Below are 12622 nucleotides of genomic sequence, written 5' to 3' on the forward strand. Positions count from 1 at the left end.
GTCCTAACTATCCCATGTAGCCCAGGCCACTGAATTAAAACGCAGCGTTTCCGTTCTCTGCACCCCGCCCCCCAACTCCTGAAAGCGGCGCAACTCAATTACTTGATCCTTATATGCCCCACGCGGGACTCATACTACGTTTCCCGTGAACACGTGCAGTCCAAACCCCGCCCCTGATATTTGGCTCAGTGGACGGTGGCCGGGAAAGGACAATGGTTTCCATGTCAGCGGATAAACGCTCTCCCCTCCGCTCCCGGACGCGACGGAGGTCGTAGTAGTAGTGAGTACGTGCTGAGGAGCAAAGGAGTAACCAAGAGATTCAGTGACCGACAGAGCAAGAGCCATGCCGCGCCGGGGCCTGGTGGCTGGGCTAGACTTGGAGTATTTTCAGCGTCGCTATTTCACGCCGGCGGAGGTGGCCCAACATAACAGGCCCGAAGACCTCTGGGTATCTTACCTGGGACGCGTGTACGACCTAACGTCATTGGCACAGGAATACAAGGGTAAGGGCCACACGTTGGGCCGGGGCTGGAGTGTGTGTGTGTCTGTGCACGCGCGCGTTTGCCTCGTTCTTGAAGAGCTGGCATTGACAGTGGCTGCTCTTTTCAAGGGAACCTGCTGCTGAAACCCATCGTGGAAGTTGCAGGCCAGGATATCAGCCACTGGTTTGATCCAAAGACCAGAGACGTGAGTTATGCTGGAATCTGGGGTTGTGGGTAGAGGCAATGGAGAGCGGGGATGGGAAGGAAAAGCAGAGGCTAGCCAGAGCCTAATGACTGCTCTGACCCCCTCGCCCCAAACCCTCCTTTAAAGATCCGCAAGCACGTAGATCCGCTGACCGGCTGCCTGAGGTACTGCACCCCGTGGGGCCGCTTTGTGCACGTTCCGCCTCAGCTGCCCTGTTCGGACTGGGCCAACGATTTTGGGAAGCCCTGGTGGCAGGGGTCGTATTATGAGGTGGGGCGGCTGTCTGCCAAGACCCGGAGCATCCGCATCATTAACACGCTCACGTCGCAGGAGCACACACTGGAGGTGAGAACTGGTGACAAGGAGCAGGTTAGAAGGAATGGGGAATCCCAGCAAATCTCCAGGCCGATCTTCAGGGCAACATTTTTTCCATAACCGCTGGGAGTGTATTTTCTGTCCTTTACATTGAGGCAACTGAGGAAAGCACAGCACCTAGGTCCCCAGGGTTGGGAATTCTAGGAGTGTCTGGGTCACAAGGGGACAAGAGACTCCTTTATAAGCCCGGGAACAGCAGTTCATGTATCTTAGTGATGGTGGTCCTTCGAAGCTCTTACACGCCGTTTTGGACAGCAATTGAACTTTCTTTTTAATCTACTCTATTGCATGGATATAGTGAGGGGACAGTTGACCCTTTATGGCCATCTGGTAGTTAGAAGTGGCTGCCATTGAGATCTGTAGGACTTTAGGGCCTGTTCATTGCATGCTGGAGTTTCAGCGTTTTTTCTGGGGCCGTAGAGTACCTGAAGCTGCTATCTCCGTCCAAAGTGCCAAGGGAGGCACTTTGATCCCAGTGTGTGTATGTGTATACTCCATCCAGAATTCTGGGGTGGGGTACTTCTATGTTCTCCAGGTGGGGGTTCTGGAGTCCATATGGGAAATCCTACACCGCTATCTCCCCTATAACGCACATGCTGCCAGCTACACGTGGAAATATGAAGGGAAGAAACTGAACATGGATTTTACCCTGGAAGAGAATGGGATCCGGGATGAGGAGGAAGAATTTGACTATCTCAATATGGACGGTACACTTCACACACCTGCAATACTTCTGTACTTCAATGATGATCTCACAGAGTTGTAGGAAAGGAGACGTACATTCATGGAGACTCAAGACGTATTTCGAGTTTGGCTTTTTCTGTGCCTTGAGGAAAAGTGGTGGGGCCGAGGGGTGCCTGGACCTAGATCTCCATTACTCTCTAGGAGCTAGCCTGTGCCCTTCTGAAGTGTAAAGGCCCTATTCCCTGCCTTCATTACAGTTTGCTCTGAGTAAATTAGTGAATTAATCTTTAGGAATCATTCAAGAAGATCAAGTACCTTGGTTTAGGGAGATGTAGAAGAGGATAGTCAGAGTTCAGGCAGAACTGTTTGATAGTTAAGAGAGAGTAGTTCTACAGGGGTGAGGGATGGAATGACTTTTTTGGCAATGATGGAAATGAGATGTCTGCGGGAAGATGGGATTTACAAAGACAGGAATAGGAAATGTTTATCCTTGACCATACATAGCTGGCTTATCTTACTTGTAGAAGAGTGTTTGGCAGCTGAAACCCAAGGGAAAGAAAGGAAGTGCGTCATTATAGGCAATTCAGGCTAGATATTATACTAGGCACTTCATATACCCTCTTTTTTTTTTGCCCTCAACAAAGAGAAGGGGTCTTGCTCTATCACCCAGTCTGGAGTGCAGTGGCAAAATCATGGCTCACTGCAGCCTAGAGCTCCTGGGCACAAGTGATCCTCCCATCTCTGCCTTGAGTAGCTGGAACTTCAGATGCACGCCACAATGCCTAATTTTTTAATTTTTTGTAGACACAGGGTCTCGCTGTGTTGCCCAGGCTGGTTTCAACCTCCTGGCCTCAAGTGATCCTCTTGCCTCAGCCTCCCAAATAGCCTCTTCAAGACAACTACCTCCATAAGGTAGATTACCATTACTATTTTACAGATAAGTCCTTTGAAACTTTGAAAAGTTTAATAGCTCAAAGCCACACTAGGTAGTAACCATTAGAGCCAGAATGCAAATTCAAGTCTGCCCAACTCCAAAGTCCATGTTCTCTCAATATAAAGGGACCATCTCAATGTCTAATCTCATGTTAACATTTGTAACCACTGCTCTCAGCAAGTATTTGGGATGTGGCTTTGTCCTAGGATCCCTGCACAATAGGAAATTGTGGTCCTATTGTATAGTTAGCAGTTATTGTCTCTGGAAGGGAGTTTGCAGAGTTCTCCTGTGGTGAAGAGGAGGCAAGGAAGGCTAAGTGTCAGTTAAGCAATAGCTATTGGGGCTACTTCTTTGTTAATCCCATACCCCAGATTTCCCTCCTGACCTTTTTGGGGCAAAGAGGTGGGTATTTACTAACTTGGGGGAAAACTAGAGTGGGGAAAAGGCCGGCAAATTAGTGACACTTTGGCGAGGGAGAAAAAGGAGGCAGTTTGCCACTTGGAGAAGATGAGGAAGACAGGGTTGCAGAATGGTGACTCCAAAAGAGGGACCTTGACAGGGGTAATGTAAAGAGAGATGCTAACTATGTCAGAAACCTCTCCTGGTGACCAAAAGAGAACCACTATTGGGGGTCATGGCTAGATTTGGTCTCCTTTAACTTAAGGAGGGGAGATTTGAGAATGACACACAGGTGAACTTACTGGCAGCAGCAAGCAAAAAACAAATCAGGAAGAGTTTAGTGTGTCTTCTGGCAGGGGACACCAGGGCCCAGCACAGGAGAAGGTGGCCCCTGTGAGATACTGGTGGGCTATATAGGTGTTTTCTGAGGGGCTTTGGGAGGCATGAATAAAGGTGGAAACATTGCTGTTGGCTTCAGCAGTATCTGAATTTACTGTGAGATGGAGGGTTTAAATCTAACCCCATGGAATGCAGGAGTCCATGAATTATCTAAATCGATCATTTTGATCTTTAAGCAACTCTGCAATTATGTGTACCTTGTTTGCTCAATTAAACCCTGAACTATTGGAGAATGAAAGCTATGCTGTTCCTCTAGTGCAAGCCTCAGGGCCTGTCCTGTGCCTACAGGATGTCCCCATTCTGCCAAAACCTGTCCCTCTTCCAGAGACTCCTACTTCAATGCCTCCTGCTAGAAACACATCCCTTTCCTCACCCATCCAGTCACTCATGAAGTGTAATCTGTCTCCTAAATATCTCTGGAACTTATCTTCTTTTCTCCAAGTTAGCAACCATCACCTCTTATCTAAACTGCTATGGAAACTTCCTAACCTGTTCTCCCATTTCCACTTCTGACTTCCATGCTGCCATGAGAGTCAGCTATGAAAAACAAACCTAAACATCGAACTTTCCTTAGCTTCTTCAGTGGCTTCCAGCTGTTTTTGGAATAAAGTCCTAAATTCAAAGACCTTGTATAAATCAGGCTCATCTCGCAACACCCCTCTTTGTTCTCTATGGCCCAGACACACTAGCTTTCAGTTCATTACATGTCTTGCCTCAGACCCTCACACACTGTCCTCTCTGCCTGCAACACTCTTCCTTTCGCTTTCCACCTAGCTGATCCTAAATGTTCCTTCCTCAGGGAGGTCTTTTCTGATTTCTTGGTGGGTCAAGACTTTCTCATAAATTGGTTAGCACCATGCATTTTCCAGAGTTTTTATTACAATTGTAAAATTATGGCTGTAATAGGCTGGCTGTGCTGCTAGATTGTAAGCTCATGAGGGCAGAGATCTTGTTCACATCTTGCTTACTGCTATATTCTCATTGCTGAGCACACAGTTGCTGCTCAATAAATTTTGAATGAACTCAAATGTTAAGTGAACTCATCCGTCTATACCTAGTGGGGGGGATGTTGTGTCCTAGTAGGCAAGGAAGGACCAAGAAATAGGATGTCTGGTTCCTGTGCTATAGTCTCTATCCATAGGATTCACTTTCCTTGCTTCCCTAATATCCAAAACCAAAAGTTATTCCATAGAGGGTCTCTGGCCAGGCGCAGCGGCTCACGCCTGTAATCCCAGAACTTTGGGAGGCCAAGGCATGGGGATCACCTGAGGTCAGGAGTTCAAGACCAGCCTGGCCAACCTGGCGAAAGCCTGTTTCTACTAAAAATCCAAAAAATTAGCCGGGCGTGGTGGCACACACCTGTAATCCCAGCTACTTGGGAGGCTGAGGCAGGAGAATCGCTTGAACCCGGGAGATGAAGGTTGCAGTGAGCTGAGATAGCGCCATTGCACTCCAGCTTAGGCAACTAGAACGAAACTCCATCTAAAAAAAAAAAAAAAGTTAAAAAAAAAAAAGAGGATCTCACCAGATTTTTTGGGGCCAATCCATCTCTCATTTCCCCATATGGCCACCAGGTGGCTGTAATTACCTATAGAGTCAGGGAGAAGCCGGGAGGGAAAACCCTTCCAAAGTTAGGATGGAAAGGTGGCCCTTGGAGATTTATAAGGGGGAAGGAAGGACAAGAAAACAAGGAAAAACCACGTGGCCACCGTTCTATTAGCATTAGGTTTATGCCTGCTTTTTTCTCACAAGCACATGGCAGGAAAGGAGTGCAGTTAGGAATTCATGGGCTAGAACAAAAAGGGGGTCCTGATTACAGGTATGGGAGTTATGGGGCAAAGTATGGAGCTGGCAAAGGGATAAAGACGTAACAAATTTTTAAAATAATAGAATGCATTCATTTATTAATACTTCAAAAAAATCTTTCCAGTAGGCACTGCTTTGTTCTCTAAATAGCCAAGTGGATATTTGCATGAGGAGTATGTAAATAATGCTTTAGCCTAAAACCCAGAAAACAAACAGAACATGAATGCAGGGTCCAAGTCCTCTTGTGGTAATCTCTTTTGTGTTAGAGGGTGGTGGGTGAAGGATGGAATGCTGAAGGGAAGGCTGCCGTCCTCAGTGAATCACAGCAGCTTCAAAGGACTCAACTGGCAAGATTTCCCACAGGTGAGGTCCCTACATGCCCACATTACTGGGGGTCATAAAGAGGCACATGTTCCTTGTAGGAAGCTTGCCTACTCACTGGGATAAAGCATGCACACACGAAAAGATAAATGAACATAGTACATGATAAAGGCTTAAGTTATGGTATAGAAAAGTTTCTACCCTTACAGCAAGTCACAGGTGGATTACTAACCTGGCCATCCTGAAACTGTTTCTAAATACTCTGTGTGTGTGTGTCTGTGGATGTGTATTATTTTTGGAAAACGGTGCTGTAATTTCCATCAGATTCTCCAAATAGCCCAACCCCCTACTCCTACTCCTGAAATAGCACGCACACACACACATACACAGCAATAATTTAAAGAGCCTCGAAAGTAAAATATCGAAAGTGATAATACAATGTAGTCCCAATATTCTGGCATCTGTCTCAATGGTCTGCCTCAACCTGTGGCAGAACCATGGCAACCCATGGCAGAAATTCCTAAAGCTTTAACCTTTAGGGCTAAATTTATGACAAGTCTCAAGTGTTTTACTACTTAACCAAATGTTAATCTGGCTGTACCTTGGAGCTGAGTAAAGGGATCCATCATTTGGTCTTGATACTATAACATCCCATCATACATCACGATAAGGTTAATGCATCCAGCCCCACAGCTAAGTTTAGGGAGGCCACATGGATGGGCTGCTGTTGGGAGAATGGCCACTTGATCATGGGTCAGTAGAGTACATGGTTTGGCTGGAAGAAAGCACACAGAATTAGAAACCTGACTGATCTTTATCCTGGAAGCCAAAGATTAAGGATTCAAAATACAAATGGATATGCACCCCAAGTACTAGGTATTCTAGGCACACCGGAAGCACTAAAAAGAAAAACCCAAAATGCTGGTGAATGAATAAGTGAAGCAAACCCATCAAAGTGGGGATGGAGGTAAAGGCTTAAGTGCAGTGGTGTGATCATAGCTCACTGTAACCTCAAACTCCTGAGCTCAGACAATGCTCCTGCCTCAGAGTAGCACCACCATACCTGGCTAATTTTTTATTTTTTTGTAGGGTCTTCCTATGTTGACCAAGCCGGTCTCAAACTCCTGGCCTCAAGCAATCCTCCTGCCTAGGCCTCCCAAAGTGTTGGGATTATAAGTGTGAGCCACCGTGCCTGGCCAATATTTTAAATAATTGTGTGCCTGGACTCGGCGTGCCAGCTCATGCCTGTAATCCCAGCACTTTGGGAGGCAGAAGGATCACTTGAGGCCAGGAGTTCAAGATAAGCCTGGCCAACACAGTGAAACCCTGTCTTTACTAAAAATACAAAAATTAGCCAGGTGTGGTAGCAAGTGCCTATAATCTCAGCTACTTGGGAGGCTGAGGCAGAATGGCTTCAACCCAGGATGCGGAGGCTGCAGTGAGCCAAGATCACGCCACTGCACTCCAGCCTGGGCAACAGAGTGAGACTCCATCTCAAAAAAAAAAAAAAATTATGTGCATGAAGCAAAGTTTGTGTTAAGTACTTGTATGTAGAATTTTCTACTTGTGGTGTCATGTAGGCATCTAAAAGTTTCTGATTTAGGAGCATTTTGGGTGATTAGGGATGCTCAACCTGTACATACACATACCTATATATAAACATATTATGAATAGAGTGAAAGTACCATAAAGACACACAGAATCATATGAGAGTGATGGCTGAATGATCAGAGGCACGTCTGAGGAGATGCTCACATGACTCATCTGTATTACCTGTAGAGCTGCATTTACCAACATGAATCCTCCCAACAAACTTAAGGCATAGGTACTATTTTTATTTATACTGAAAAACAACACTGAAGCAGAGAGAGGTTAAGTAACTTGCCAAAAGTCATACAACTAATAAGTACCAAGGTAGTCATAGCCCATCCAACTAACATACCGCCTCCCTGCATGTCAAACATAGGATGCTATTCTAGTTACCTACCACTGCTGTATTTTGCCAATGAATCTGCAATATGGGTAGGGCTCAGCAGGGACAGCTCACTTCTACTCCCAAAGGTGTGAACTGGGGTGGACTGTTGGGAGCTGGAGGATCCACTTTCAAGATGGCTCTCTCACATAGCTCTCAATGCTGACTATCAGTTTTTCTCCACATGGGCCTCTACACAGGGCAGTTTGGGCTTCCTCACAGCATCCCAAGAGAACCAAGAGGAAGCCAAATCATATGATCTAGCCTCAATTCCAAGGGGAGGGAACTAGCTCCCACCTCTCAGTGGGAAGAGTCTCAGAATTACACTGTAAGAAGAACATGTGGGATGTGAGACATAATTGTGGGCACATTTAGAAAATACAATCCACCAGAGATGCCCTGGAGGTCAAAGGGGTATCCAGCCAAGTCTAGGGCGGAGTGGAGGGGTGGTCTTTGAAGGGTTGTGTGTAGGGGAGATAGGGCATTGATACTTGAGCCTTTCTTGAAAGCCTAGGTTGGAATCTTGACCCTATCATTTATTCAATTCATTAAAATGATACTGAGCATCTGTCAGGCACAGTCCTGGAAACTGTGGATACAAAAATTAATGACACAGTTTCTGCCCTCTAGGAGCTTACAGTTTAATGGGAGATTCACTGAAGTTTGTGATTCTCTTAATTTGTCATCCTGCTTCCTTATTTACACAGTAGCCATGGGGAACTTTTTTTTTTTTTTTTTTTTTTTTTTTTTTGAGACGGAGTCTCGCTCTGTTGCCCAGGCTGGAGTGCAGTGGCACGATCTTGGCTCACTGCAAGCTCCGCCTCCCAGGTTCACACCATTCTCCTGCGTCAGCCTCCCGAGTAGCTGGGACTACAGACGCCCGCCACCACGCCCAGCTAATTTTTGTTGTTGTTGTTGTATTTTTAGTAGAGACGGGGTTTCACCATGTTAGCCAGGATGGTCTCCATCTCCTGACCTCGTGATCCGCCCACCTCGGCCTCTCAAAGTGCTGGGATTACAGGCGTGAGCCATTGCGCCTGGCTGCCATAGGGAACTTTTAAAGTTCCCATGTTAAAAGTCTTCAAAGGCAACCTACTTCTCTTAAGATGAACTTAGAAACTGTTACCATGGTCCAGAAGGTAAGATTTGGCTCTTCCAGGCTCTTCTTTGTCTCCCACGTTGGCCTTTCAGTTTCCGAAATGCCCCCTAAGCTTTGCATCAGAGCCTTCCTACATGCTGTTCCTCTGTGTGGAACAATCCACCCCCGACTCTTCAGTTGGCCACCTGGCTCCTTAAAGTTGCTTAAATGACACTTTCTCTGATACCTCCAGTTATGTCAAGTCCCTTAACACGCCCTCCCCAGGGTGTTCTGAAATGTCATAATTATAATTAAAATATTTAGTGTGATTCACTGTTTAATGTCCATTTTCTTCCCTTCTTACACTGTAAGCACCATGGGGGCAGGGGCCACAGCTCTCATTTGTGAAATACCCAGCCCTAGCCCAGTGCCCAGCCCAGAGCAGTCACTCAATAAATACAGAATGAACAAATATTTGGTGAATGCTACAAAAGAGCTAAGTATGAAACACACAACAGGAGAACCTAACCCAGTCCAGGGGGGCTAAGCCTTCTGGGGAAGTATCATTTCAAGCTAAGATTTGAAGGACAAGGAGGGGTCAGTCAAGTGGGGAGGACAAGGGATAGGTGGAGGAGAGAATGCTTCCTGCACAGGATAAGTAGCAAATGCAAACGTAGATTGGAGAGTGTGGAGGGCTCGGAGGCAGAAGGAACTGCAGCATGGTAAAGCTAAGAGGAAAGTGGGAGGCAGCGGGAGGGAAGCCAATGAGAGACGCTGAGCCAGGCCAAATCATAGAAGGCTTTGTAAACCAGGTTAAGTTTTTCTTTTTTTAATTGCAACATAATTCACATACCAATATTCACCCTTTTATAGTGTACAATTCAGAGTTAAGTGTTTTTTGTTTTGAGATGGAGTCTTGCTCTTGTTGCCCAGGCTGGAGTGTAATGGCATGATCTTGGCTCACTGCAACCTTCGCCTCTCGGGTTCAAGCAATTATCCTGCCTCAGCCTCCCGAGTAGCTGGGATTACAGGCATGCACCACCACACCCGGCTAATTTTTGTAGTTTTAGTAGAGACGGGGTTTCATCATGTTGGCCAGGCTGGTCTTGAACTCCTGACCTCATGATCCGCCCGTCTGGGCCTCCCACAGTGCTGGGATTACAGACATGAGCCACTGCACCTGGCCCAGAGTTAAGGGTTTTATAAAGAGAATCACATGATCAGATTTGCATTTTCAAAAGGTGACTTGACTACAATGTCAAGAGAGAAGGAAATGAGGGAGAGAAAGTGGAGAGAGAGAGACTGGCGCTAATGCAGTAGTCCAGATGAGATCCAAAGGCAGCCAAAACTAGGTTAGTGGCAGTGGAGATCGGAGATGAAATGAAGTTAAGAGAGAATTGCAGGACTTGATAATTTGGGTAGGGGTCTAAGGCAAAGGGAGGAGTCAAGGATGACACCTGTGTCTCGCCTGGATGACTGGGAGGATGGTGAGTCCACTGGCAGAAAAAGGAACTGCTGGAAGAGGACTTTGGGAAGGAAAGTGATGAATTTTTAGTTAGCTGTATGAGGTAACTCGGGCACGCAGGCACATGCCCCAATCTTATTGGATATATAGGACTGGATCCTGAAAGACAGCTCTGGGCTAGCGTTATAGGTGTGGGAATTATTGGCAGATAGCAGCTGTAGCCAGTCAAGGATCAGATCCCCTTAAGGGCGAAGTGTAACCTACACAGAGGTTTGGGGAGGAGAAAAGGACACCACAAAGGAAGAGCTAGAGGGTGAAAGAGGCCAAGCGGGAAATGTTGCCACAGAAGCCAAAGAGAGAGCACAGAAGAGAGGGGAGCGGCCAACAGTATAAAGTGCTGCACAGAGGTCACGTAAGATGAAGACCTGAGCGACCATGCATTCAGCAAACAGCAGGTCACGGTGGCTTTGTTAAAGAAGCCAGGCTGCAGTTGGACAAGGTATGCATGGGATATTCTTAGAAGAAATCTAACTGCAGAAAGGAGGAATGTTCTGGCTTTATAACCATGCACAGAATATTTAAATACCTTCCTTTGGATTCCATTTCTTCAACCATAAAATACAGATAATAGAAAGTAAGATGACAGTAGGGCAACAGGCAAGACCCAGGACATGGTCACCCTAAAAAGATGCTACCTTATAGTGTTGTTGAGAAGATTAAATAAGGAATAGGAACCTGCCCAGCACTATAAAGAGTCCTTGGAAAAGACACTCAGAAAACCTTAGTTTTCTTTCCCATTCCTTGTGCTAGCCATTCTTTATTTAGTAATGAATCCTCCCCTCAGGATTTTGAGATTCGGCATTTTTCAGCATCCAGGTAACATCTGTCATGATTAGAAAATTATAGACCATATCTGCGACTAACATTCAGTTTCCAACCTAACAATAGTGTTTATTCCTCCATTAGGAGAAGTTTTTGAGTCAAGTAAAATATGATTTGTTTCATATCATGCCAGAATTGAGCTTCTTTATACAGTGATGGAAAGCAAGGGAATGGGGCCAACTACTGGAAGAAGAGTAACAAAAGTCAGTCCTTTGCTCCTAAAGGATTTTAAGGTGCTTAAGCTCATAACTCAGGTTGTGAATCTTCTCACCTTGCAATCATCTTAAGTGAATCTCTGAAGAGAGAAGTGGCTAACAGTAAACTTGATGGTTTAGAATGCAGCTACCAATTATTGAGTACCTTATTACAGCCAGTGCTTTATGTAAGTTAGCTCATTTAACCCTCACCACAACCCTTTGAGACAGGCATTAATACACCGTTTTACAGATGAAAGAGCTGAGACTTGAGGGATAAATAGCTTGCCCAGGGTCATAGTTATTAAGTGGCAGAGCTTGGATTCCAGGTGCTACCTTTCTGACACCAAAGCTCAAACTCTTCCTCTAATGAAGTGAGTGGATAACTTTATTATTGACTCTGGGATACATTTTAGGAGTTCTACAGTTTTGGAATATAGAATAAGTTGATTTTTAATGTACAAATTATATCTCATTCAGTCCGAAATAAAAATGATTCTCAGTCGAGTGCGGTGGCTCATGCCTATAATCCCAACACTTTGGGAGGCCGAGGCGGGTGGATCACTTCAGGTCAGGAGTTTGAGACCAGCCTGGCCAACATGGTGAAACCCCGTCCCTACTAAAAATGCAAAAATTAGCCGGGCTTGGTGGCAAGCTCCTATAATACCAGCTACTTGGAAGGCTAAGGCAGGAGAATCGCTTGAACCCGGGAGACAGAGGTTGCAGTGAGCTGAGATCACACCACTGCATTCCAGCCTGGGTGACAGAGCAAGACTCCGTCTCCAAAAAAAAAAAAAAAAAGAAAAGAAAAAAAATATTTTCCTTTACAGACTGGAGTGCTAGATGGTGAAAGGGCCCAAGAGCAAGTGAAGGGGTAAGAGGAAGCTAGTGTGGGTTAGCATTTCCCATGACAAATTTATAACCTAAAGGATAGTTAATCAGCTGGGAAAAGTGTGCAATTCTGCTGGAACAACTGGGGCTTGAAAACAGATGAAAAGCAAGATACTTCTAGCTGGCCAGCCAACAGAAAACTATTAAGAAATTGTTAAAAAGCAATGTCAAATGGGAAAAAGTTTGGTTTTTGCCATTTTTGTATGGGATTATTCAGTTTCTATCACAGTGGTCAATCGAAGATCTACAGCTGGGCATGGTGGCCCCTGTGCTTGTAGCCCCAGCTACTCCAGAAGCTGAGGTGGGAGGATCGCTTGTCGCTTGAGCCTGGGAGGCAGCTGTTGCAGTGAGCTGAGATCATGACACTGCACTCCAAGCCTGGGTGACAAAGCAAGACTCTGTCTCAAAAATAAAATAAATTTTTAAAAGCAGATCTAAAAAACTTGCAGAAGGCAAAGACAACAATTAGAACAATTTTAGGCTTACATCTTCCTCCTTCTGATTAAGATGATATTCCTTACTCAGTGAGAGCAAG

General features: G+C 45.6%; 1 protein-coding gene and 1 long non-coding RNA gene across 3 annotated transcripts in view; one reads left to right on the forward strand and one right to left on the reverse strand.

Moving 5' to 3' along the window:
* On the forward strand, positions 1-4506 carry LOC131382037 (cytochrome b5 domain-containing protein 1). 2 transcript variants are annotated; one of them, XM_058431866.1, is made up of 4 exons: positions 1-503; positions 611-687; positions 814-1032; positions 1598-4506. In XM_058431866.1, exons 1-4 carry the CDS (start codon positions 344-346, stop codon positions 1826-1828), a joined length of 687 nt encoding a protein of 228 aa, XP_058287849.1. In that variant the 5' UTR covers positions 1-343; the 3' UTR covers positions 1829-4506. The 2 variants fall into 2 exon arrangements, with proteins under 2 accessions (XP_058287849.1, XP_058287850.1); XM_058431867.1 differs by having other exon boundaries at positions 1666-4506.
* The window catches only part of LOC131382039 (uncharacterized), a 26397-nt gene continuing 14717 nt past the window's right edge, over positions 943-12622 (reverse strand). Inside the window, exons 3-4 of the long non-coding RNA XR_009211185.1 lie at positions 6207-6380; positions 943-1039 (exon numbers count right to left, since the gene is read on the reverse strand). This is a non-coding gene — a long non-coding RNA (uncharacterized LOC131382039). The remainder of the gene's footprint in view (positions 1040-6206; positions 6381-12622) is intronic.

This window comes from Hylobates moloch, unplaced genomic scaffold (genome assembly GCF_009828535.3).
Source record: "Hylobates moloch isolate HMO894 unplaced genomic scaffold, HMol_V3 SCAFFOLD_19, whole genome shotgun sequence".
Lineage (NCBI taxonomy): Eukaryota > Metazoa > Chordata > Mammalia > Primates > Hylobatidae > Hylobates > Hylobates moloch.

What these genes read in the sequence shown, in the direction of transcription:
- LOC131382037 (XM_058431866.1), top strand. Translation starts at nt 344, where the DNA reads ATGCCGCGCCGGGGCCTGGTGGCTGGGCTAGACTTGGAGTATTTTCAG. An exon ending in TTGATCCAAAGACCAGAGAC is followed by an intron (nt 688 to 813) that starts GTGAGTTATGCT and finishes CCTCCTTTAAAG; the next exon opens with ATCCGCAAGCACGTAGATCC. An exon ending in CGCAGGAGCACACACTGGAG is followed by an intron (nt 1,033 to 1,597) that starts GTGAGAACTGGT and finishes TATGTTCTCCAG; the next exon opens with GTGGGGGTTCTGGAGTCCAT.